This window comes from Gastrolobium bilobum, unplaced genomic scaffold (genome assembly GCF_033153095.1).
Source record: "Gastrolobium bilobum isolate Gb01-03AN ecotype WA unplaced genomic scaffold, APGP_CSIRO_Gbil_v1 utg31211, whole genome shotgun sequence".
NCBI classification, from domain to species: Eukaryota; Viridiplantae; Streptophyta; class Magnoliopsida; order Fabales; family Fabaceae; genus Gastrolobium; species Gastrolobium bilobum.
This window is the reverse complement of record NW_026897142.1, coordinates 78763-105356: the sequence shown is the minus strand read 5'-3', so window position 1 is coordinate 105356 and position 26594 is coordinate 78763. Positions and strand designations below refer to the sequence as shown.

At 35.3% G+C, this 26594-nt stretch overlaps 1 protein-coding gene across 1 annotated transcript; it reads left to right on the top strand.

Moving 5' to 3' along the window:
- The first annotated feature begins 3032 nt into the window (after positions 1–3032).
- LOC133304487 (uncharacterized protein At5g08430-like) lies at positions 3033–20971 on the top strand. Its single transcript, XM_061504529.1, has 12 exons — positions 3033–3194; positions 3857–4182; positions 5107–5290; positions 6674–6753; positions 7236–7423; positions 8596–9478; positions 12170–12282; positions 17686–17745; positions 18692–18742; positions 19123–19194; positions 19458–19590; positions 20141–20971. The coding sequence occupies exons 3-12, from the start codon at positions 5193–5195 to the stop codon at positions 20824–20826; spliced, it is 2364 nt and encodes a 787-aa protein (XP_061360513.1). The 5' UTR covers positions 3033–3194; positions 3857–4182; positions 5107–5192; the 3' UTR covers positions 20827–20971.
- Positions 20972–26594: the final 5623 nt, after the last annotated feature.

Sequence of the window (26594 nt, the reverse complement as noted above, 5' to 3'; positions counted from 1 at the left end):
ATAGTAGAAGGCAGGTAAATTTCTACAGAAATGATGTAGACAATTGGCTGAATTGGAACCTCAATTTTAGGGAGTACAATAAAAGATGGCAGCTGAGATTTGGAGTGATCTGTTGGCAGTGTTGGAAAGACAGAAACAATCTCATTTTTGAAGGCAAAGGGCTTAGTCCCCAGGAATTCTTCAATCAGGTTTCTATTAGCATTTTAAATATTGAAAGTTCTAATGAAATTCTGATTTCCTCTGGTTTAACTGTGGATCCTATGGAGGAGGTTTGGATTCACTGGAAGGCTCCCATGGAGGGTTGGACCAAAATTAATATTGACGGACCTTGTAGAAATAATGGTTCGAATTTGGCTTGTGGTGGAGTTATGAGAGATACCTATGGGAATTGGATGCAGGGTTTCAACAAAAATCTGGGTCATGGTACTGTGCTTATGGCGGAATTGTGGGGCTGTGTTATTGGTCTGGAGTGGGCTTGGCATCAGCAGTACAAATGTATTATCTTGGATGGAGACTCTTTGGTGGCTAATCAGTTGATTGTGGAAGGGTGTATTAATACCCATCCCTGTTATTCTCTTGTGAATAGAATTAAGGAACTTCTTAACCGTCATTGGCAGGTAAATATTTTACATACATACAGAGAAGGCAACCGAGTGGCTGATTGGATGGCTAAACTCAGGGTTGATACTGACTGGGATATTCACTGGTTCAGCTCTCCTCCGGAAGGCTGTAGGGATCTTTGTTTAGAGGATTGTAGGGGCTCTACGTTGCCCAGGACTGCTGCTGTGTAGTTTGTTGCTTTGTAATTTTCCTTTGTTATCCAAAAAAAACTTGTGACTCTCAAAAATAAAATTCATTACCTTCTTGCAAAGTTAAGGACAACCACCTATCTCAAATCTCAATAAGGGGAAGGCACGTATCTTGCAAGGCCAGGGAAGGTCACTAACTTCAACGAAGATTCATGGTATGATTACATATTATCTACCCAAGAGAAAAATGAGAGAATCAAACCATACACACGACTAGCATAAGGATAAGGTTCAATGAGATGTGCCCACTAGGGATGTAAATAAGTTAGATAATAATCAAAGGTTTACGACTTGACCTGTGTCGGGCTTGATCCGGCCTTAGTATATTTAGTAGAGTAAATATTGTTTAGACCTAAAAAAGCCTATTTAGAGAATAGGTTATATGCCTACTTTCACAAGATCTGACCTATACGCATACATGTCGATTTATATTATATTGTTTATTTTAAATAAATTATTATTTAAATAATTTTAAATAGTAAAATAATTTTATTATATTTTATAATTCTTGATAGATGTTGAATGCCTGGTAGACTTAGATAAACTAATAGACTTAAGCCAAACATTTTGATTTTAAATATAGGTGAAATCAGACTTATAATTTAGCTTACATCATGCTAATTGGGCATGTGGGATTTAAAATATTTTACATAAGTATGTTAGCTAATTTAGGCCAAAGTCTAGTCTAGTCCATTAAATTTATACCCTTGCATATATTTGGTGGTCACAAAAGAGAGGACATGATAGTATAAATCATCATATCCAACTCTTATCAATTATTTGGCAAACCAATATGATATGATATACTTATTATGTTCCTCTATTTTATCTTGTCCGCGACATGATAAGTTATCATAAGAGTGGACTTATGTTAGGAATATATATGATAGGGTTGCAAATGAGAGATCATTCTCATCCAAATGTAGCCTTATACTCTTCTCATTTGAACTTTGCTAGATAGTTGATAGTCATCCCTTGTCACTGGTCAACCGTCGCTGTTGGCCATCGACCACCTCCACTACCCACTACCACCACCATTAGCCATCACCTAGGCACTAGATATCACTATGAACTATTAGCCACCCCCACCCCAACTATAAGACACCAACCACCACCATTATCTATCAACTCCACCATTGCAACCGGTCACCACCACCACTCTCACTGGCTACCACTGCACTAACCACCACCATTATTGTGTCATTGGCTACCACCACCACCACCATACAATCAGCCATCATAATTGTCATTGGTCATCGCTGGTGGTGCCACCACCACCAACTAGCCACTATTTAGGGCTTTCGTTGCCCCAATCACCAACCATTATCGCCACTACCAGCATTGCCTTCAATCAGCCACCACATTTATCACCAGTCATATCTGATATCGTCACCACAACTCATTACTATATTATCATTAGTCATTGGCTTCCAATATTGATAAATAATTTAAAACTTAATTTTTAAAAATTTATTTGGTAACGATATATATTTTTATTTTAAAATGTTTTATAAGTTATTTATATATTTTATTTAAAAATTTTATTTTTAATTTTTTTTAATAATTTAAAATAAGAACCAATGTGTAAATAAGTAAAAAAAATTAAAAATGAAATGAAGTTCTATCGTTTTTAAAAATGTTAGTGCACATTGAATAGCTAAATATGGACTTCAATCTTCTTTAGGATTACATGTTTTTCATAATATTCCCTTCAGTCTTGGTGTTTTACTCGCTGAAGACCGAACGTTGATATCAAATTGTCCATGTAATTTTTGATTTTGGGCTTTTGCCCTCCATATATATATAAAAAGTATTTTTATCTTATATTATATCATGATTTATCTCAAACACCCAATAAAATAATATCATCCTATCATATTGTTCATCTAGTACACATGTATCAAATCCATATCGTTTTCTACTTTTACCCAACTGTGTTATCATATTATTCATGTACAACAAAGCCGACCCTCAAATTATTGGCAGTTTATCAATCGGGTTTAAATATATGACCTTAAAAGGAAAATCATCCCTTTAACACTGGGTGGTTCCTTTTTTCTAAAAAAGAAAAAAAGAAAAAAAGAAAAAAGAAAAAAGAAAAAAAGTAAAAAGTAAAAGTAAAAATTGAAAATAATATTTATTCCCTCCATCAATTCCCTTGCTATATTTAGTGCCCTGAAAATCTGAACTCAAATATTTCTTACTCTTCTGCATTCGGTAACACTCACCTAACAAAATATGTCACCGAAGGGTTCCCCAAGAAAAGATAAACTTGACCACACTGGCTTGTTGCCACAATTAGCCATTCGAGACACCGCTGTTACTCTCTTGGACCTTTTTTCAAACACATTAGTGGTTTCCTGATTAATACAGCACGCGTTGCAGGTTTGCCACCCATTCCACTCTTATTACACTCTCTGTTTTTTTTAATCTATTGTGTCCTTATAATTTCCACCTTTTTTTTTTTTTTTTTTGGTTTTCAATTTTATCTGTATAAAGGGTACTTGATGTTGCCTCTCTCTTCTGTATTGACTTTCTATTTTTGTTCATGCTGTGATTTGTCATTTCATCATGATACTCTACAAATTCGAGTAATTTTCTGTTTCAAACAACGAAATCCATGTTTTACTCAAACTAGGGTCACTTAGATTAATTATAATTTAATGTGTGTTTTGTCACATTTTTTTTTATTTCTTTGCTGTATTTAATCCAATATTTTCTCTTCAAAGTGACTTTTGGTTGCTTCTATTTTGTTTCTGAAAGTTTCTTAATCCAGGAACAATTTATGTGCCACTAATTTAGTTATTGTTTAAAGACGACGAACCAGAGCAGTAGTAAAACTGTTTTTTTCATGATTAAAAAGTCATGAGTTAAAATCTAGGAAACAATCTCTTTACAATTATGCAAGGGTAAGACTACGTTACCTTCACCCCACACTCATTAGTCGAATTTAATGGAGAGTGGTTTTTTTTTTTTTTAATTTAGTTATTGTTTGTACCAAGTGTTTATGAAATGTAACTCACAACATCCGTTGTGTTAATTTTCAGGGCTTAGGTCCAAAAGCAACTGCAAAGGAAAACCAAGATGGTACATCCTTTCCTGCCTTTTTTTGAACAACGGTTTGTCTATACTGCTTCCGAAGATGAAGAAACTTCTCAAAGAAAGCTGCTTCAATCTACCTCAAAAGTGAGACAAGATGATCTCCAGGTTACACTTAGTGTAGCCTTGGAATCATCTTGCCTCGCTTTTGAGGTTGACAAAGACAGAAGACCAACTTAAAAAGTGAGAAGAGTGAGCCTTCTTAAGATTCTTCTCATCATCCTTCTCAACTACTGAAGGACTGGAGACTACATTTTTCTCATCTTCAGCTGAGGTTAGAACCATATCGTCCTTTTGAAAAGACTATAACATGCCAACTCTCATTTCTTAAGTAGTACTAAAATAAATTGAGGAAGCACTTGAAGAAGATGCATATCCAAGAAGAGTTGAGTCAGTTTGATAAGCACCTAGTTTGGACCCTTGTCCCTGCACCTAAGAATCAATCTGTATGTGATTGATACAAGATGAGGTGTTTAAAGCAAACTAATTGAAGGTGGAAAAGTTGTGAGAAACAAGGCAAGGTTAGTAGCTCAAGGATACAACACTCAGTGTAGCCTTGAATTTAAATCTTCTGTGTAAACCTTCATTAATTTTTTATTATAAACTATAATCGTAGGTTGTACATCAACTATAATTATTAGGACTATACCAATAGGGTTTACAATATAGGGAAAGGATGCCCCTATAATATAGATAGACCTTAATAGGAAAATATTACCTCTTAAATTGAAAATTAATAGCGGGTGGTCTTTTTTCTAAAAATATAAAAGTGAAAAAGATATTTATTCCCTCCACCAATTCCCTTGCCTTTTCTGGTGCCCAAAGAACTTGAACTCAATTTCCCATCTCCCTTCTGCGTTTGGTAACACACCAAACAAAATCTTCTCCTCTCAAAGGGTATCCTATGTTGTGCTCTCTTGTCATTTTGATAACCTATGCCCATTATTAAGGGCATCTATATACATTTACAGGTCTCTTAAAGATTGAAACTTCAACTGACCTGGTGATTGTTCTTCTGTTAAATTCTCCTCTCCTAGTTTTAATTTTATTTTATTTTTTAAGGTCTTAGTGTAGTGCATTTTCCCAGCTATCCATTTCATTTATTTTTTTTAAGGTTTTAGTGTAATGCATTTTTGTTCTGGCAAATAGGTCCTTGATATTTTTCCTGATTTTGGTTTTCTTCAACTACATTGGGCAGAGTTGTTTAAGAGAACCTTCAACAGAGTAGGGTTGGACTGTAGGAGGCTCTGTAAAGGTGTGGTTAATTATTTTTTCTAAAGCAAGATGGTGAGAAAGAAAAAAAGAAGAAGGAAGGAAGAGATTGCTGAGGATTGGTGTTGTGTGTGCAAGGATGGAGGGTTGATGAGGTTATGCGATTTCAGGTATGTTCTGAAACATAAGTACATGCTATTTTAATTTTATAAAATGAGAATTAATAATCGTAATTGAGCACATTTCCTCTGTGCATGGTTTCAATCGCAAAGGTTCACCAACAGCAATGGTCATTTCCGTGCTTAAAGAATAGGGAACATTAAGTTGGCTAAAAATATATGGGTCATCTGATATCATTATCAACCAACTTATCCCCAAGTTGCATGGATACAGGTACGGGTACCTATACCGGTACAGGTACAGGATACCCTACAACTAGGGTAAATGTACAGCAGGATACCGATATATTATATAGAAATATAAAAGCATAAACAATAAAGTAATTAAATCATAAGATAATTATAATTTTCATAATGTTCTAATGTAAGTAAGCAAAAATATTTAAAGAAGGCAGAAGTTTTGAATGGAGTGAAGTAGCAGTTTGTTTCATTTGGTAGCAAATCGAACTACTTAGTTATTAAACTTGGTATGGACTGGCTTGTACTTGAGCGATAAGTGAGTATTGGGTTCATACCCATGTATCCAATAAGTACCGGTACTGGATACATGTCTGGTAGGGTATGGCAAGTTTGGTATCTGTTTAGGGTTAGTATCCATGTATCATAGCTTGTCCTAGTTATTTGCCCTGTAAACTTGCTTTCAAGTTTCCACTTTGTTTTTTGCTCTTCCATTAGAAATTTGTGGGGATGATGCCCCAGGTTTCATGTTTATTATATCATATATAAATTCAAGTGGAGTCAGCTTCAAGGGCCAGAAGGAGGTGCTTGCTCCCATGATGCAGTTGAGATTAATGTGAAGTGAATTCCTAAAATAAAATTTTGATATGCTAAACTGAGTTTCTTTCTTCCTTGTTAGTCACAGGCTAATCTATATTAAAAGAAAACATGCACTTTCTTAATATATTTTTAGGCTCAAAATCCTCAAATATATAAGCTTTGGTATTTTTATTTACTAGATAACATTCTGACTTTTTACTTATATATATATATATATATATATATATATATATATATACATATTTTAAGTCTGAACATATATTTCTTTTTGAAAAAGGTGAGGTATGTGCATAAATTTTGACCTGTGCTTGTTTGCAGCTTTTACAAATGTAGCAGTCATTCCATACTTGTTTCCTAATTTATAGTATGTGTTTGGCCTTACAAATTCAATGGAAAATTGTGAGGTAGCTTTAACAAAGAAGTTAGTGGTACTTTAGGTTTTATATATTTTTTGTTGGTAGAATTTTGGCCATTCGGTATCACGGTGTATGCTTGTCAAAGTAATGATGGATCTGGATTTGGATCATTCTACAAAGATATAATTAGTCCTGGAAGTGACTTTCTTTTTGGTAGTTAATTAACTCATGTTGCTCACAGGGATTGCCTTAAAGCGTATCATCCTTCATGTGTGAGAGAAGATGATTCCCTTTTGGAGAATGGCAGTCGTTGGATTTGTCGTAAGCTGCTTCAACCTATCTCTCTACCATTATTGCAAGGCATTCAAATACATTTCTTTTTCTTTTCTTGGCATGCTATATATTTATGCAGCTAATACCACCATGACATGTGATTCCCATCTTATATTTTTTTGGGAAATATGCATAGATGCCTAAGTTTCTGTCTCAAACACTCTTCATAATCTTTAGCCTGCATATCTTAATTATCTCAAAAATACTTAAAAAGTTGGTGTTTTATTTCTCTTCAGCTCTAAGAGATTTTATGTGGCCAATTTATATTTTCTTGGCAAAGTGGTATAACTCCATGCTGAAATTGGCAGCCTTGTAGAAAATTTAGAACGTGTGTTGGTTGTCATGTTTAAGTGTATTTTTTTTCTTTTGCTTTTTTCAGTTTCCTATGTCTGTTCGTGTTTAAGAGGTTATGCCTGAATGTCTTTTAATCCATTTGATATTGAATGAATTTTGAATAAGTTCTTTTGCAGCTTTACATTTTTGCTTCCTTTGCCGTAAAGCCCCAAAGTTTAAGTGCTTTTGCTGCCCAACTGCTGTTTGTGGGAGTTGCTATTATGATGCTGAAGTTGTTTTTGTCAAGGGGAACAAAGGTCTTTGCAGACACTGCTCAAAACTTGCATTTCTAATTGAAGAAAATGCTGATGTTGATTCTGATGGGGTAAGATTCTTTTCAATCATGTGTTACATGCAGCAAGAGAAACAGTATTTGGAATCCTAAATTTAAAAACAAAATAACTAATTGCTATATGTTTACTATTTATGTATATTTACAACATCAACAACACTTTTATTCCAAATTAGTTGGGGCGGTTGCCCAATTAATTTGGGATAAAGGTGTTGTTGATGTTGATGTTGATGTAGTTGGGGCGGTTGTCAATGAACCCAAATGAAAAGATAGAAGCAAAGCAAAAGAAGGGGAAAAATAAATAAATTAATTAAAATTTTAAAATTAGAAATTAAATTTAAATTTAAAAATATAAATATAAAAAAAGAATAAAAATATAGTGAAAATAAAGATAGATAAGAGAGAAAATAAAATAAAATAAAAGGAAAGAAAAGAAAAATAAATAGAGAAAATATAAATAAATCAATAAAAGGGAATATTTATGTATATTGACAAATTCAATTTTTTTGACATAATTACCAACGTTAGTGGGAAGAATTGCCAATTAAAACTATGCAGGATTGTTATGTTAGGGCAATAATAATAACACAGAGACGCTCTTTCTGTGTTTTTACCTGTTTTGGAAACATCTTAAAAGTGTTTCTGTTTAAATGTTTTTTAAACTTATTCTATTTATTTTTTGAAAGAGAAACCTGGAAACACATTCTCAAACAGATTTGTATCTATTATTTTTCTTAAAGGTCAAAATTGTTTTTCGAAACACTGACCGTACGAAATTGGCACTATAAATTTTGCATTCCTCTCACTTATATGAAATGAGATTTAGCAAATAAAATCTTACATTTTTAAAATCTTACATTTTGTAGAAAAGAGTTAGACTTCTATTCTATTTTAACTAAGAAATCATAATGATTGCAAAAATATAGTTTTTAAATTTTGAATGCTTAATGGATTCTGATGAATGGATAGCTTCACATGACTGAATAAAGTTTCAGTGTAAGTCGAGTTGTATAATTTTTCGACATAAACTATAAGCAAATGCAATATTTTTCTCATTGAGCTTAATTTTTTTTTTTTTTAATTTATTATTTCTTGGTTGGAAACATGGAATTGAGTAGGGAAAGTTTACCTCTTTATTTGTGCCCCGTAGAACAATTTTCTTTTTCTTTATACATCTTTATTCTTACATGTTTTTTTATTAACAGGTAAAGATTGATTTCAAAGATCGAGATACATATGAAGGCTTATTTTCAGAATATTATGAAGTTATCAAACGAAAAGAAGGGCTGAATTTTGAACATGTATATTGCGCTCATAGCTTCTTTAAGAATGGTAAAAACAAGTGTGACTTGGATCTAGATGAAAGGGAAGATGATCCTGAAGAATCTGAAGATGAAAGTAACTTTATAATTTCTGATTATGATGACCTGAATGACACAACAGAAGTTAAATCAATGAGGAAAAAGAAGAAGTGCATGGCAAAGCTAAAATCACTGAAAGGAAAGGTGAAAGATAAGAAAAAGGAGTTTATTGGATGGGGTTCAAGAAGTCTCATAGAATTTCTTAAACATGTTGGTAGAGACACTAGCACAGAATTTTCTGAACTTGATGTTGCTTCAATCATTATTGAGTACTGCAAAGAAAACAAACTTTTTGACCCCAAGAAAAAAAGAAAGATACTTTGTGATCCACTACTAAGGTCTTTACTAGGGAGGAAATCAGTGAATAGAAACAACATGCAAAAATTTCTGGCACCACATTTTGCCGAGAATTTTGAGAAAATGGATGATATCAATAGTAGTTCGGAATATAGGGATGATAATGAGCCATTCAAATTTTCAAGGCAGAGAAACCTGATCTCAAATACAACATCTCATCAGAACCTATTTTCTGAAGAGTGTCAAAACTGTTTTGCAGCCATAGTTAGTTCAAACATCAAGCTTGTCTACTTAAAGAGGAGTTTAGTGGAGGAGCTTTTGAAGCAACCAGAAACTTTTGATGACAAAGTGTTGGGAAGTTTTGTAAGAATAAAATCTGACCCGTATGACTATTTACAGAAGAATTCCTACCTGCTCTCACAAGTAATAGGTAAGTCTTTGTGATGGCTAGAAGTTACCAGTCATAAAAAGTCAACCATACAATTTTTTTTTACGTAAGTATATTAGCTGATTTTGCTGTGTAAGAGCTATTATCTCATAATATCACTATTCTATCATACAATATCTTAGAGTATCTTGGATGATCTTTTAGGATTGGTTTTCGAATTTCCTTAGATTTAATGTTTTGTTTCCTTATTCATTTAGGCTCAGGAATCTAGTATTAGTATATATGTTAGAGTATAATATAAATCATTAAAAAAGTCCTCATACAATAGCTTAAGCTTTTGGGTTGAATTGTTTGTTTACATGATATCAGAGCCTCGTGTCCCGAGTTCGATCTTCACTGCCCCCACTTTCTCTTGTGGAATTTTCTTAGCAAAAGTAGGTGGACCTGTGCATTGTCTACCCTTCAAGCCCAGTGAAATTTCGTGTGAGGGGGCGTGTTAGAGTATAATATAAATCATTAGAAAGGCCCTTATCCAAAGCTTTTGGGTTGAATTGGTTCTTTACAGTATAAACAGGGATTTGAGTTTGTTTTTTTGTAACATATCCTTCACACCAATATCAATATAATTTTATTAGTCTGAGTTTCTCTTTCCATTCTATTCCTTCTACCCTACCAAATTCCTATAATTTCAACATGGTATTAGAGCCATGTATCCACCTTGAGAATAATTTCTCCCTTCCTTTTCCTTTGTGTTGAGCTCATGGACTCGATAACCCCTAAACCCATATTTGTGCTTTTATTTGCTCCCAATCTGTCCCTTGTGACTTTTTCCGTATTGAGTTTTTAGTCTCTTGCTCTTGTGTTTTGATGGCACCCCACAAGACAACAGTAAAGAATCACAGCGAAATAACATGAAATTACTTCTGTTAATTGAAATGCATAATCGGAAATACTCCATTACAGACTCAATGCTAACAAGGAAATCAACTCAAGACACATTACTTCTTCTTCCTAATACAGACTCCATATGCAGCAACCAACTACTGCAGAATGCATTACAGACATACAAGTTACGACTCCCATACTACTGACACTATTGAAATGCTAACAATAATGAAAAACCCCGTCAACAAGGCAATCCACCACCTTATCGAGCTACACCTTTCTCCTTTGATAATACGTTTTCTGATGCCTTTCACGTTCCTTCCCACTCCTTTATAACTGATTATTTTCTTGCATTCCACCCACACTCTCCTCGCCATTCAGAGCCATCCACGTGTCCATCCGTCTAACAAACTCCTCTTTTTCTTTTTTCCTTGCCTCCTTTCCTTTGTTGTTCATTCTAACACTCTCCACGTGGTCTTCCAATTGCGGGTTACTCTTTCCATGGGCCTGTTGATGATTAACTTCCCCTTTGGGCCCTTGCTGATTTATCTCTCCATTGCTCTTGGGCTGATTAGGTTGAAGTTGGGCTTTCCTGACTCCATTTCTCCTTCTCCTGCGTGAATATACCCGAATTGGGGGTCCATCATTTTTCTTTCGTTGTTGCTGTCTTTTCAATGTCTCTCTCTAGATTGGCTTCGTTTTAGCCTGTCTTTTCGTAGATTAGATCAGTTTCATCCTCTATTGCCACAGGCTTCATTCACACCGCCTCCAGTAATCGATACAGTTTGGCATCTGCCCCCGGTCCTATATGCAGTCTAGCCTCTGTCTCTGGTCTTGCATTCAGTGGCCCTGTCCCCAGTTCTAAATGTAGTATGGCCCTATCTCTAATCCCAGATACTGTCAGGCTGTATACTGCCACTGGTTTATATTTCCTTAGATTTCATGATTTAATTTTTTAATTAATTAAGGTCAGAAGTCTAGTATTAGTATAAATAGGGGTTAGTGCTTGTCTTTTGTAAAATATCCTTCACATCATTATCAATATAATTTTATTTGTATCTCTTTCCTCTCATTTCCTCCTTCCCTACCTAAACCTCTATGACTTCAACAAAAGATATTCAAGTACACTACCAAGTACTGATAGTGTCATTGTTTGATGATCTTATTTCTAAAATGCTGTCATAGGTTCTATGCAAGCATTTAAGTCTTATTCTGTACTAAGTCTGTTGCATCTTTTAGTAACATGATATCCTTGTTTTACCTCATCAGCATTGAGGTAGTTATTAAAGAACAGTAGCTATTAAATTTAAAACAAATAATTTGTAATAAAATAAAATTTTGAAGATATTGTAAAGAATGCATATTGTGTCAAATGGTTTAATTATATATACTAACTGCTTTTAAAATTTTGATCCGTTGGAGCAATACTACCATTGTTCCAGGCTTGCCCTCAAACCACTTTTCTTCCTTTGAAAAATATCAATGCTTTCATATTTGTGTGATTTAAGACCTCAATTTGGCTAAGCACATGGTAATTTTATCTTGGGCTTCAGGATTTTATACCATTAAAGAATTTTTAAAAGAATTAGTGGATCATGCATGTAATTTTGGCAGTACTTAACGTCAGTTGGAAGAAAAAGAATATTATACAAAAATAAGTCATACATTGTATGCAAGGCACATATCTGAAAAAGAAAAATGAAGTATAAAATCAAAAGCTTTGAGTAGAATGTTTGTTCTTTAGTGGCATAGTACATTGCTGTTGAAGGTCAACAGGAGTGATGTTCTTTTACTAGCTAACATTTCTGATATGCATGCATTGGCATTCTGTATCCGCATCAATCACAGGAATAAACAGATCTTCAAAGATTGATGAAATCAACAAAGAAATTCTGCTTCAGCTTTCTAATGTGCCGAAAGATGTACCTATCTGCAAAATTTCAGAAGATGACTTTTCTGAGGTATTCATAGTGTTGTAACAGGATTTTCGGCTGCAATTTTTCCACATTTCTAGAGACACTGGAGCCAAATAAGTAACGGTTTCTAAGTAAAATTGAAAAATTCATGTTTCTACATCATCTTTTCTGTAAGTTGTTGAAAGTTGATTATATGGGTTTTTGAGGTGACCATGGTTTATACTTGTCAGAGTTTATACTTATCTCTAATATATGGTCTGTGTATCCATTTTATTCTTTAAGGAAATTATGCCTAGCTTTCAGGATCCAGCTGCAGAGTCTACACTGATCCTAGTTGTTAATGTATATTTTCTATGGATTCATAATTGTTAGAAATAATATTAATCTATTATTATTAGAATAGTCTAGATTGTGGGCTTGGCCCATTAGGTCTTCCCATTAGGTCTTTTAGTCTCTATAAATAGAGAGCGTTCTTGTACAGTTATACACACTTGAATATACAATAATATTCAGATTTAATTTGGTATCAGAGCAAGAAAGAGAATGAGTCTATCACAAAGTTCTTTACATGGTATCAGAGCCTCGCCGCCCCCCACTTTCTCTTGTGGAGTTTCTTAGCACAGGTAAGCTGGGCCTATTGCATTGTCCACTCTTCAAGCCCAATGGGCTCTCGTGTGAGGGGGCGTGTTGAGATATATAGTCCCACATTGGTTGTATGTGCAACCAATGTGGCCTTTATAAGGCCTTGGGCACTCCCACCCTTTGAGCTAGCTTTTGGGGTGGTGACCTCAAGGTTCTTAACATGGTATCAAAGCCTCGCCGTCCCCCACTTTCTCTTGTGGAGTTTCTTAGCACAGGTAGGTTGGGCCTGTTGCATTGTTCACCCTTCAAGCCCAATGGGCTTTCGTGTGAGGGGGCGTGTTGAGATATATAAAACCATTAATGTGGCCTCACCCAATAGCTTAAGCTTTTGGGTTGAATTGGTTCTTTACATGGTATCAGAGCCTCGCCGCCCCCCACTTTCTCTTGTGGCGTTTCTTAGCTCAGGTAGGTGGGCCTGTTGCATTGTCCACTCTTCAAGCCCAATAGGCTCTTGTGTGAGGGGGCGTGTTGAGATATATAGTCCCACATTGGTTGTATGTGCAACCAATGTGGCCTTTATAAGGCCTTGGGCACTCCCACCCTTTGAGCTAGCTTTTGGGGTGGTGTATCACAAGGTTCTTTACAGGGTCAATTGACTAACAGAAATTAAATTAAAAGGAATGCCAGGGATGTAATAAACAGAGGTTAAAGTCAAGAAGGGAGTTGGTTTGGCTTGCCCAATGCCACGAGCAGGAGCCTTGGTGCCATCAACAAGAGTAACAGAGGGAAGATTATTAGAAAAGGTAAGGGAAGTAAAGAGATCCTTATTACCACAAAGATGATCAGTAGCACCTGAGTCTATTATCCAGGGTCCAAGAAACGATTGAGAAAAAACAAGCAACATGATTACCAGTATCTGGAGCAGGTGGCTGAGAAGAACTCTTCTGGAGAAGGGCCTCATAGTCTGCAGCGGAAATAGTCACTGATCCGGTAGAGGGCGGCACAACATCTGTTTGAGCAAAGTTCATATGTGGTGGCTTCAAGTGAGGGTACTTTCTTTAGCAACGTTCTTCATTGTGGCCCAGATTTTGGCAATAATTACACCGAGGCCTTTGTCCTCGGCCACCCTGTCCATAGTACGTTGTCTGTCCGCGCCCGCCTGGGCCATATGATGTCATGGGCCCGCGACCGCCTTGTCCGCGGCCACGACCACGACCGCGTCCACCATTGTTCCAATTACCACGAGAGATTAAAGCAGCAGAATCAGACAAGAGGGCAGTAGAGTCAGTAGCTGGCACGTGTGCGGGGGCCATCTTATCTTGAAGATTCCGAAGGCGCTGAAAGGTCTGGGATATGCTGGGAATCTCAGTACTGGTTAGAATGTTCTCACGAACACTTTCTAATCCGTCAGGGAGACCAGAGAGATTCATAACCGTAAAGAGACGCTCCACTTGTGTCCTGTACACTGTAGCATCCGCAGCATGAGGTAACATAGCCAAAAATTCCTGCATCAAAGAACGAATCTTACCAACATAAACTTCTATACGAGCTTCGAATGATTTGCGTAAATCCATCATGTAATATCGCACATCGGTTGGAGAGGGGAACGAAGCATGCCTTATAAGGGTGTGGATACCTCTTCTAGTGTGAGGCCTTTTGTGGGGTGTCCCAAGAAACAAAACCGTGAGCTCGACGGTGCTTGTGCGCGGGGCAAAGCGGACAATATCATGCTACAGGGTTTGGGGCTGTTACATTTGGTATCAGAGCCTGGCCCTGGACCGGTGTGTACAGCGGGGACGTTGTATTCCCAGTGGGGGAGGATGTAATGTCGCACATCGGTTGGAGAGGGGAACGAAGCATGCCTTATAAGAATGTGGATACCTCTTCTAGTGTGAGGCCTTTTGTGGGGTGTCCCAAGAAACAAAATCGTGAGCTCGACGGTGCTTGTGCGCAGGGCAAAGCGGACAATATCATGCTACAGGGTTTGGGGCTGTTACACATCATCTGGGAGACAATGGAATAAAGTTGCTGAATATCATTGGTGTAGAGGTTTTTGGCTTCCGTCCACACATCATAGCAGGTCTCAAAGGGAATGAAAATATTGAGAAGAGATGAATCAATGGATTGACAAAGAATACTGAGGAGCTGAGCATCAACTTTCTCCGATTCAGACGTCTGATCTTTGGAAATATCAGTCTTCTTAGTGGTGAGATGTTTGTCATGGCCTTGACCAGTAAACCAGATCTTAACGGAGGTAGACCAGGTCTTGTAAGTAGCAGATCCGGTCAATTTCAGAGTTGTGATAGATGGAATAACACTTGAAATGATGCCGGAAGGATGTTTACTGGTTCCTTCCTTCAGAAACAGCGATCAGACGACCAAAAAACGGTAAAAGTCACGCTAAAAAGGAACAAAGTAGCAACTTTTGCACTGGAAACCCCCGAACGAAAGAGACCCACAACGAACGGGCACTGGATCTGGAAGGAGGAGGCAGAGGCGAGCCTGTCTGCCTTGGTTTGGCCGGAAAAGATGGCCGGAACAGTGCACACGCGCCGGAGAGAGGTGGCGTATGAGGCCTACGCGCAGACGGCTATGGTGGTGCGTGGAGGCGCGTGCTGCGGCCGTTTGGGACGAGTCTTGGACAGAAACGGTCGCCGGCGTGATCGCGTGGTTTCTCGCCGGAAAAGTGGCCGGAACAGTGATGAACAGTGACAGAACAGTGTTTCTGGCGATGTGAACAGTGTTTTCCGGTCAAATAATGAAGGAGGATGACGATCTGAGATCGAAAAAGGGTCTAACAATGTTCGGAGGGTTGAAAAAGGTTGCCGGTATGATGCACGGCGGTAAAAGGGTTTGCCAGTATGATGCACGGCAGTAAATAAGAAAGGAAAAGATATATATGCGGAAGCAGAGCCCTCGGATCGAGAGCTCTGATACCAAATTGCCTCTTGATGACTCATCGCCCTTTTCCGTCGGCTCTTCTCCTCCGGATCCTCCATCATAGACTCCTCCCATTGCCCTTCGGAAAGGTATTCGATCCACTCGAAATCCTCATCCCCTTTATTCTTTCTTGAGTTATGACAGACTTTCTTCACAACATTTTACTTTTGTTTCTAGTCTCTCTTCTGTTTCCATCCCTAAAACCACAGGTGAAGCACTATCTCATCCAGGGTGGCGCCAGGCGATGCTTGATGAAATGCAGGCACTTCACTCCAATGGCACTTGGGGTCTTGTTCGTGCTCCTCCCGGGAAGTCTATTGTTGGTTGTCGATGGGTGTTCACAGTTAAAGTTGGTCCTGATGGCACTGTTGATCGCCTTAAAGCTCGCTTAGTGGCCAAGGGATACACACAGATCTTTGGTCTTGATTATGGGGATACCTTTTCTCCTGTTGCTAAGATGTCTTCTGTTCGCCTGTTTCTTGCCCTTGCCGCCATTCATCACTGGCCCCTTCTCTAACTTGATATTAAGAATGCTTTTCTACATGGTGACTTGCAGGAGGAAGTTTATATGGAGCAACCACCAGGTTTTGTTGCTCAGGGGGAGAGTTCTGGAATGGCATGTAAACTTCGGAAATCTTTATATGGCCTGAAGCAATCTCCTCGGGCCTGGTTTAGCCGCTTTAGTTCAGTTGTTGAATCCTTTGGCTTAATCAGAAGCAAAGTCGATCATTCTGTCTTTTACCGGCATAGCTCTTCTGGCCAGTGCGTTTATCTCCTGGTCTATGTTGATGACATTATCATTACAGGCAGCGATCAGACCGGGATTGATCAGTTGAAAGAGCATTTATTCAATCAATTCCAGACCAAAGATCTTGGCAGACTTCGATATTTCTTGGGGATCGAAGTTGCACAGTCTAGGCGGGGCATTTCCATCTGTCAGTGGAAGTATGCACTGGATATCCTAGATGAGACTGGCATGTTAGGCTGTAAACCCATTGATACACCTATGGACCCCAATGTTAAGTTATTACCAGGACAGGGGGAGCCACTGCCAGATCCTAGTCGCTACCGCCGACTAGTTGGAAAATTGAATTATCTTACTGTGACAAGGCTAGATATCTCCTTCGCAGTGAGTGTTGCAAGTCAATTTCTTGATTCTCCCTGTGACTCCCATTGGGATGCAGTTATTAGAATTCTCCGATATATTAAAAAGGCGCCAGGAAGAGGTTTATTATACACAAATAAAGGGAGTTCAGAGATCTCTAGTTATTCAGATGCTGACTGGGCAGGTTCTCCTTCAGATAGACGATCTACCTCAGGGTATTGTGTTCTCTTCGGAGGAAATTTGATCTCTTGGAAGAGTAAGAAGCAAACTGTGGTCGCCAGATCCAGTGCGGAGGCAGAATATCGGGCAATGGCAAATGCAACCTGTAAGCTCATCTGGCTGAGACAATTGCTTAAGGATCTCCATCTCTGTGAACAACGGCCTATGAAGCTCATTTGTGACAATCAAGCCGCTTTGCATATATCCTCTAACCCAGTCTTTCATGAGAGGACCAAGCATATAGAAATTGACTGTCATTTTGTTAGAGAAAAGATCCAGTCAGGGGAGATCGAGACAGCATTTGTCAATTCCAATGATCAACTTGCGGATGTATTCACTAAAACTCTTAGAGGTTCCCGAATAGATCATATTTGTAACAAGCTGGGAGCTTTTGATATATACACACCAGTTTGAGGGGGAGTGTTAGAAATAATATTAATCTATTATTATTAGAATAGTCTAGATTGTGGGCTTGGCCCATTAGGTCTTCCCATTAGGTCTTTTAGTCTCTATAAATAGAGAGCCTTCTTGTACAGTTATACACACTTGAATATACAATAATATTCAGATTTAATTATAATTATATTTGGCATTATCTGTAGGAAGAATGTCAGGATCTGCATCAGAGGATGAGAAATGGTCTGCTCAAACAGCCTACTGTAGTAAGTTTTTTTGTGTACGATTGATTTAGTGGTTACCATAAAAAGCTTTATGTTCAGTGATCTGATCCAATTATGAGTAAGGGCCTTGTGAATCTTTTCTGAGTTTCATAATAGAAAATTATTGTTATGTAGTGCAAAATTAAGCTAGCTTAACGGGAAAATGTCAGCAAAAAGATAAAAAGATAAAAAATAAAAAATAAAAAGGTGAATAGTAGTAGTATTGCATCTATGAAGCTTCTTTGCTGTAAATCAGATATCTGTAGAACCAAGTTTGAGAAGCTACAGTTTATTAAAATATGTAGTTAATACTATTAAATCAATTTCTTCACAATCTAGCTTTAGACTCATGTTATTCACTTGCTAGATAATCCCTGCCTATCCACAAGCTAGATAATCTCCTATCCATTATTTCTTTTAAACTTAAATCTAAACTTAGAAGCCAAAACATGTTTTGACTCTTGAGCTCTGAAGTCAGAGTCGAATTTCTCCCATTGTAGAAAGCAATGGAAGCTATCTCCCGCTTGGTTTTTGGGCCCGTTGTTTCGCTTCACACCCAATCTAGTACTCAATGTTTAATGTCTTGTGATTAAAGCTAATATATGTCAGTGACATAGGGAAGGGGCAAGTGGACCTGGGGGTGGTGGGGAGGAAAGGGGTCACATGGAATATGATGTAAATCATAGGGAAGAGGCGTTAATACCAATAGCTTCCTCCTGCTATAGATTTATGGGCATATATCTGTGTGTGTTTCAGTTCTACTTTTTGGTCCAGACCTTCAAACATATATATTTTCAGCCATTTTAGACCACACTGATTGTATGGGCTTTCTCTTGTAATGTGAGCGTTGTTTTTCTTATGAGTAAGAGTTTGATTTGTTGAATAATTTAATTAATTGGATTAGTAGAATAATGTAAACAGATGACAACCACCTCTTTGTGTTTCACAGCTGGAGCTTGAGCAGAAAGCCAGAAGTTTGCATGAAGATATAATGAAGCATGTATGTATCATAATAATATTATGTGTTGTCTAAATCCTTTTTGCTATTATAAAGATAGAACTCAACAAATACAAAAGTTCACTTACTATTTTCCTTAATTGAATGGTCAAAATTTATGATACATGCATAGAATTTAGAATCTTATAATTTTGAAACTCGCTTAAGCACATGCCAACAGGCACTAAACCTATTAGTCAAACTGAAACTTTTGACATCTGCCCTTAAATTTCCACTGTTATCCTTTATGTCTGATACTTCAATTTGTTATGTCTGATACTTCAATTTGCTAATGGCTTGTTAACATTATTGAACACTCTGATTCTTTTAGACTATTAAAGTACCTCAGACCTGTCATATTTTTTTACTGATATTTGTGAAAGTGGATACCGAGGGAGTTGGCATTGTTACAAATTCGTATCAATCAGGCCAATCTAAATGGACGGAGGAGAGAATATCCTTTCAAAGATATAGATCTTAAATTGTTACCTGAGATTAGTAGCTAAAGGTCAAAGTGTTATATATTTTTACCAATAAAATGCTTGATAAGGATATCAATCACTTAATCACTTCCAAGTAGGAAAGAGGAGTTGTAGACTATGAACTGAAAGCTGTTATTATTGTTTTGATTTTTTATATCTTGTTTTGTATTCTTCTCTTCAAGGTGTTTATAATAGCTGTGAACAGGCAATTTGTGCCTTAACCATATTTCCATACACTTTATGAGTACATGAACTGCAAAATGAAGCTTGAGACTCCATTGGAACAAGCACGTTTATTAAGTGACATCCCAAAAGTAATTCCTGAAATGGTTGATTCCAATATGTCACCAGAGGGTTCCACAAGAAAAGGTAAGCTTGAGCAAAATGGCTTGCCAGAATTAGCCATTGGAGAAACTTGTACATCTGTTGAAGGTTTTTAAACACAGTGATTTTTCTCTTTTTATGGATAGTAGAACAAATGTTCCAGGTTTGTAAGCCTTTCCTGTCTGACTCCCTCTTTTTATATCTATTGTGTCCTTATAACTTCTGCTTTTATCTTTTGTTTAAAACTTTCTCTGTATGTAGTGTTCTTGATTTTGTCTGTGCGTTCTGAATTAACATTACATTCTTGCTCATCTTTTCATCGAGATCCTCTACAAATTCCAATAATTTTGCGTGTTAACGACCAAACTCATGTTTTACTCAAGACTATTTAATCCAATATATTCTCTTCAAGGTTAGGCTACCTTTAGATGGGTATCCCTTTCACCGTCAAAGTTACTTTTGCTTGCTTCTATTTTGTTTATGAAAGTTTCTTAAGCCAGGAACAATTTATGTACCACTAATTTAGTCAATGTTTGTACCGAGGGTTTATGAAATGTAACTCACAATATCCGTTATGTTAATTTTCCTGGCGTAGGTCCAAAAATTACGGTAAAGGAAAACCAAGATGGTACTGCCATTCCTGCCTCTGTTGAACAAGTGTTTGTCTATGCTGCTTCCCAAGATGAAGGCACTTTTGAGAGAAATCTTCTTCAATCTACTTCAAAAGCCAGACATGATAATCCCAAGCCTACACTCTTTGAAGAATTTAACTCGGATTCTCCGACCTTCAATCCAGCAAATTGTGGCCCGCCTCAACCAAGGAACACTGATTCTGGTTCTGATGTAGATGGCAGAAATCTGAATGCTACCAGGAATGCTGTACAGACAATCAAGGAAAAGCAAAGCATTTCAGTTACTGATCCTAATGAGGCGAGTGTCAATGACAAACAGAATACAAGTATCTCAGCTATTCCAGTGATACAACGTGAAGTTAGCATTTCAGCTGCAGATGTTATTGAATTAAGTGACAGTGATGAACAGGATGCAAATATTGCAGACATTTCAGAAGGAATAAAGGTAGTGGAGAATACTGAGATGTCTATTTGGCACCTTTTGGGTCCTTATGGAGAAATAAGAGGGCCCTTTTCAATGTCTGTACTCAAACGTTGGAATGAAACTGCCTCTTATCCCTTAGAATTCAAGGTCTGGAAGACAGGTCAGAGTGAAAAAGAGGCTATACTTCTCACTGAGGCACTTAGCCGAAATTTTCCCAGTACGTAGGTAAATGGAGATGAAGGGAAATCATTTCCTTGATTTAAGTAATGGAGTTAAATACTTGAGTTTTATTCTAAGTGCCAGTGTGGAGTGCTGCATGTTTAAAAAAGTACTTCATCTATTGGCAGTTCATGAGTGATCTTGTTTTGTTGTCAACTTTAATTGAAAGAACAATCTAACTTTAATTGAATGTTCTTCAATCATTTTTTGTTGTCAACTTATATCACTGTTTATATCAAACATAAATATAGATATTTCGAATTAATTATTTATTAACTTTAAGTTACATATAAAAAAAGGTTTCAGTATTGTTATAAGATCCATTTGCATTGTTTTCATTTTATAGTGACTAGATAGGACATTAGGACGACACACACAAACAGTGTAGGTCAAAAGCTTTAAACAGGTTTTTTCAATACTTGTAGCCAGACTTGCTACAAGATTTATATGATTTAGTCCTGTTCATTTACGTCCTACGTAATTTCTTTTTTATAACCGGGGAAAGATAATTAGAGACGAATTGACTTGTCTTGGACTAATTGTTCTAAAATAAATAAATGTATGATATGTCTGTATTGCCGGGATCAACTGATTTAGAGGATAAACCAGTGGGGCAATCAAATTGATTCTAATAAGTACGTCTCTCTCCACGGTCTGGTCGCTTATGTGAATGTATATCAGCCATGAGGAAGAATAGTACTCTTCAATTAGTCACTAGATGTCTGCAATCATCATAGAAAGATAAAAAGCCAAACCAAATTTGAGTCAAAATCAAATGGAATAGGGAAATTTCACAGGATAACTGACCAAGATGTCACTGTTCACCAACTTTTTTACCTAAATGCTATGCGAACAATGTTATTTCTCAATCTACCACGGGGACAAGTTCGCTTCTGACACAGGCGAACTCGGTTTGCTGACGTGTCACATTTTTAGTGGATAACAAGTATCAAATTTAAAAAAAAAAAAAAAAAAAAACGAAGGTCGCCTACGTGGTAGGCGAACTTAGTTAAAAACAGAGGTCGCCTGTGTCAGAAGCGAACTCTAACACCACCAGCTTCCTGACACATCATCATGCATAGTTCGCTACGGCTGCAAGCGACCTTGCCTGCGTGACAGTTTGGAAAATTAGTTCAGGAGCGTGGCATTTAGGTAAATTTGTGTGAGAACAGTGGCACAATGGTCACTGTTCCAATTTCACACATGTACCCACCCAAAAATATGCAAAAAGTGACATAAAAAAAAAAGACTAGGGATGGAAATCAAGCTTCACAATCAATTTGGACTTTTTGATGGTTGTGAAATGATTTTTAGCACCTGGAAGAGCGAAAAAAGTTTGACCGAAGGATATAATCCCTTGCTGGAATAAATAAGAGTTTTAAAACGTAATCTCTACCGAACATTTACCGAGTAAATGAGCCTTGGTAAGTGCCCCATTTATTCTAGAAAAGAGATCATGTATTCAATTAAATCACTTATTGGAGTAACTAACCAATTTATTTGAGTAAGTGTCGGTCAACTTTAATCAAATAGTACAGATTGATATATAGTTTAAGAAATAAATAAAATTTTAAAGTAATTTAAAACAAGGACAAAATCATCAACCGGCCTCTATATATTTATATAATAAATACATTCTAATTTACTATATGCATATTTGTGTTTCTCTAATTTTTTTTCTTCTAGCAGAATGAAAGAGGTTGTGACAAATGATTCATCTTCTTCTTTCAAAATTTAAACGATAAAAAACATGAATCACCTTTTTATTTTTAGAGTTTTATTTTTAATTAGGGATATCTTTTATATTTTATTAATAACTTAATATTTTATCTATTAAAATATTTTGTATATTTTATACAATAAGAATATTTTTAGTGCTGAAGCAAATTAAGTGATACAAATAGTAAACAAAACAAAACAAAAAACAAATCATAACAGGTAAAAAAAATTAAAAATTGTAATTTAAATAACAAATTACAGAATTAACGTCTTTTTCAAATTTTTTACAAAACTAATGCAATTAGTTGCTGCCAAACCTATGCGCAATTGGTTGAACATCAGTTGTGTGGGCAACTGCACTACGTGACAAGCTTTCATGAGTTGCGCATCAACTGAGGTTCAACTATTTAAGCAAAGTTTGAGTGCAACTCAGATGATTTGCCATGCATGTAATATACAATGGATTTGTATTTATCATTTAACATGACACAACAAATTTTCATACACACACAATTTTTTGTGGGATTCATATTTTTTGAAGAAAAAAGAAAAAATAAAGAAATTACAGCACGCAAAACGAATCTCTATAACATTACACAATCATTATTCCTACAACATAACTCTTATAAAACCCATATACAATTTACTATTGAGAGCTAGAGACCGAATAGGTAATGACACGGGATGACCATTTCATAATGGACTCTAATTTGACTAGACCTTTAGAATTGATCTTCTGATCAAGGTTCATTGTATGCAATAAGCACCTGCATTTTTTTTTTGGTATTCTTAATTTGGGCTTTCGGAGTCGTTTTCATTGAGTTTTTAATTTTTTTCAATTTTTTTATCTTTTTATTTTTGTACAAATAGTTTCAGAATTTTCATTAATTTTTTTGTTACCTATTTAAGGGCGTCGTGAATCTTAGTTTATTTGATTATTTTTTATTAAAATAAGGAAAATTATTGAGAGTTGCGACTATTTTGAATCCTGGTTGGTTTTATCATGACCATTATGATTAGTATACATGAATTGATTCATCTACCAAAAAAAAAGTATACATGAATTGATTCAGAACCAACTATAAATCATAAATTGGTTCTGAATCATGAATAGGTCTGAGAAAAATAAATCAGTTCAGATAAAACAAAATTGTTTAATTCTTGAAACCGAAACCGGTTTGAACCTGTTTAGTTAAGCAAAAAAATCAGTTCAGGTTAAATCTTTGGTACTACTGTTGTACTAAAGATTCAGTGGATCCCACCAATAAAAATATTACATATCAGTTAATTTTATTTTTTTCTGTCAAATTTTTTCTCTCTCCTCTGATGTGTAATGCTCTCATTGATGAAATGCACTTAATCTAAGTACAACAGTAGTACCAAAGATTTATTCGCTCACCTTAGTGCCACATGGCAAGGTTTAATGAGTTGTAACTAAACTGGTGCGCAACTAGTTGCGCCTCAATTGAAGTGCAACTCATAAGAGTTTGCCACATGGCAATTGCGCAAGCATCTATTATGCAACCAGTTGCCTACACAGGTTTGAGCACAACTAGGGGTGTTCATCGACCGATTCAAACCACGATAATCGAACCGAAAAATCAAAAACTGAATTAATCGAAAATCAAAAACAGAAAAAAAAAATCGCAAAATCTATTGGATTGGATCGGTTTTTGGATTTGTTGGTGAAAACCGGTCCAATCCAAATCGATTCAATGATTCCCCAACCTTACCATCTACCTACTTGGGCTTTTCCCCAATCACAACCCAAAAATCATATAGCAAAATTTTAAATCCAAGACCCATTAACACATCATGTTGGAGAAAGTGGATTGTGCTTGATCTATGTTATGCTTTTTTTTTATAAGGTACATAATATATTTTTATTACATGGGTTGTTGTTATATAACAGCTCCTCTATAGGATGACAATTTGGGTTACTTCATATCTCAGACAACCATATTATAAATTTTTTGTTGGAGGTAAAAGATGGTAATTCCATTTTTTGTTGAACAATGCTTCTAGATTGCACAATAATCATTATACAAACTTTACAAAGCTGATACATACAAAAAATATGTTATTTTCACAATAATTAACATATAAATCTTAGGCTTTTCAAAAAATCAAAAACCGATACAATCCAAACCAAATAAAATTGGAAAGGATTGAATTTGAAAAAAATTCCAAACCGAATGGATGATTACATGATTAAACCGAAAGGATTGGATCATATGATTTTTTCTTTCAAAACTGATTCAATCCAGACCACGAATACCCCTAAGCACAACTAGTTGCATAAAATATTTAAAAACGACATTAATTATCTACTTTATTATTTAAATTGAAATTTTTACTTTTTTTTTGCTAGAAAGTAAAATTTTCCTTTTTTTTTTGGTATTCTAAAATTTTCCTTTAATTTTAAAGAGAAAAATATTTGTCATTTTAAATGACATAACTTTGTACTTTTTTAAATAAAACGAAGTGGTTTTGTGTATATTTGGTATTTTTTACCTTCTCTACTCCAAAAAAAATTAGGAAGAAAGAGAAAATAGAGGATAGAGAATAAAAAATATCAATTATGCACTAAAATGATGTGATTTCATCTAAAATGACACAAAGTTATTTTATTTAAAATAAAAAATATTTTTCTTAATTTTAAAATAGGGCATTACTTTTTTGTAGCAGCTGCAAAAAAGTAATGTCTGCCACAGAGACAAAAACAGAATCCACTATTTTTTTAAATTTTTTTTTTATAGAATTTGATATTGTATCCCGAGAGTTTTTTGTATGTGACAGACAAATATTTTTGCCACAATTGTATAAATACTTTTTCCCTTAAATTATGGATTTTATGAATATATTGTTTTATGACACTTCTCGTATTATATCATAGACACATAAATATTGTGGATCGCGATGCATAGAAAAAGAAGAAGAAAATTAGAGTAGTTCCACACCTTTTTTTAAGTGATTAGAAAAAAGTTGTTGTTTACCAAAAATGAAAAACAAAAAAAAAATTGTATAATGTAATACAACATGTAATTATTATTAGGAAAAAGTTCACCAACGTTCCTGTGATTTATTCCATAATCACTTATATCTCTGTGATTTTTCATCACATATGCCCTTATAATTTGCAAAAGAGTATACTTTTTAGTATATATGCCTCTGTGATTTTTTACTTTTTACAAACTACATGTATGATAAACAAAAAAAACTACAAGAATATAAAGGGAATGTATTGGATTAGAATTTTAAAAGACTTTTTTGAGATAAAAATCTTATATATTTTAAAAGACTATTTAGAATTGGAGGGGCTTTAAAGACTTTTTTAAAATATTTTCTTTATAATCAAGATTTCATAAGATTGGATTTTAAATGATTTTAATATAATTTATAAAATTTGAAAGGACAATATGAATTTATACGATTTTAAAAAATCATATGAATTTTTAAGAAACATTCAAAATTACAAGAGTCAATAAAAAAACAAATAAATGCAATAAAATTAATAAAAAAAGTAAAACCTAATATAATTTTCTCAATTAGTAAAACACAATATAGTTTTTAACAAACATTCAAAATTACTAAGCAACATCTTTTTACATATCTAAAGTTATACTAGTCCTCCATGCATTAGCATTTTCTCGTTACTACTCTTGGGTCTGACCAATGGGTTGAAAATTATCTTTTTCATTTGGTATAAAGCTATGCATATATGATTATAAGACCCAATTTTTTTAATTATTAAAATAATTATGAATTTGCGTATAGAACATAAAGTTCTTGATAAGATTTTGTTTGGAATTTTTTGCAATTGATCTTAAAAATCTTGGGATTTTTGTTCTACGTGATGAAAGTTTTCTAACCATATATCATATGCATATTTTCATTGAATATTTAATTTTTTGGTTTTAATACAAGAAAGTTTAAAAAAAAATTTCAAATTTTTTTAATCGATATATTGAAAGCTTAAATTGCTTTAGAGCTTTTGAAAAATAAGTTTTAAGTTATCTATTGATATATAAATTGTTTGAAATCATTTTCTATAG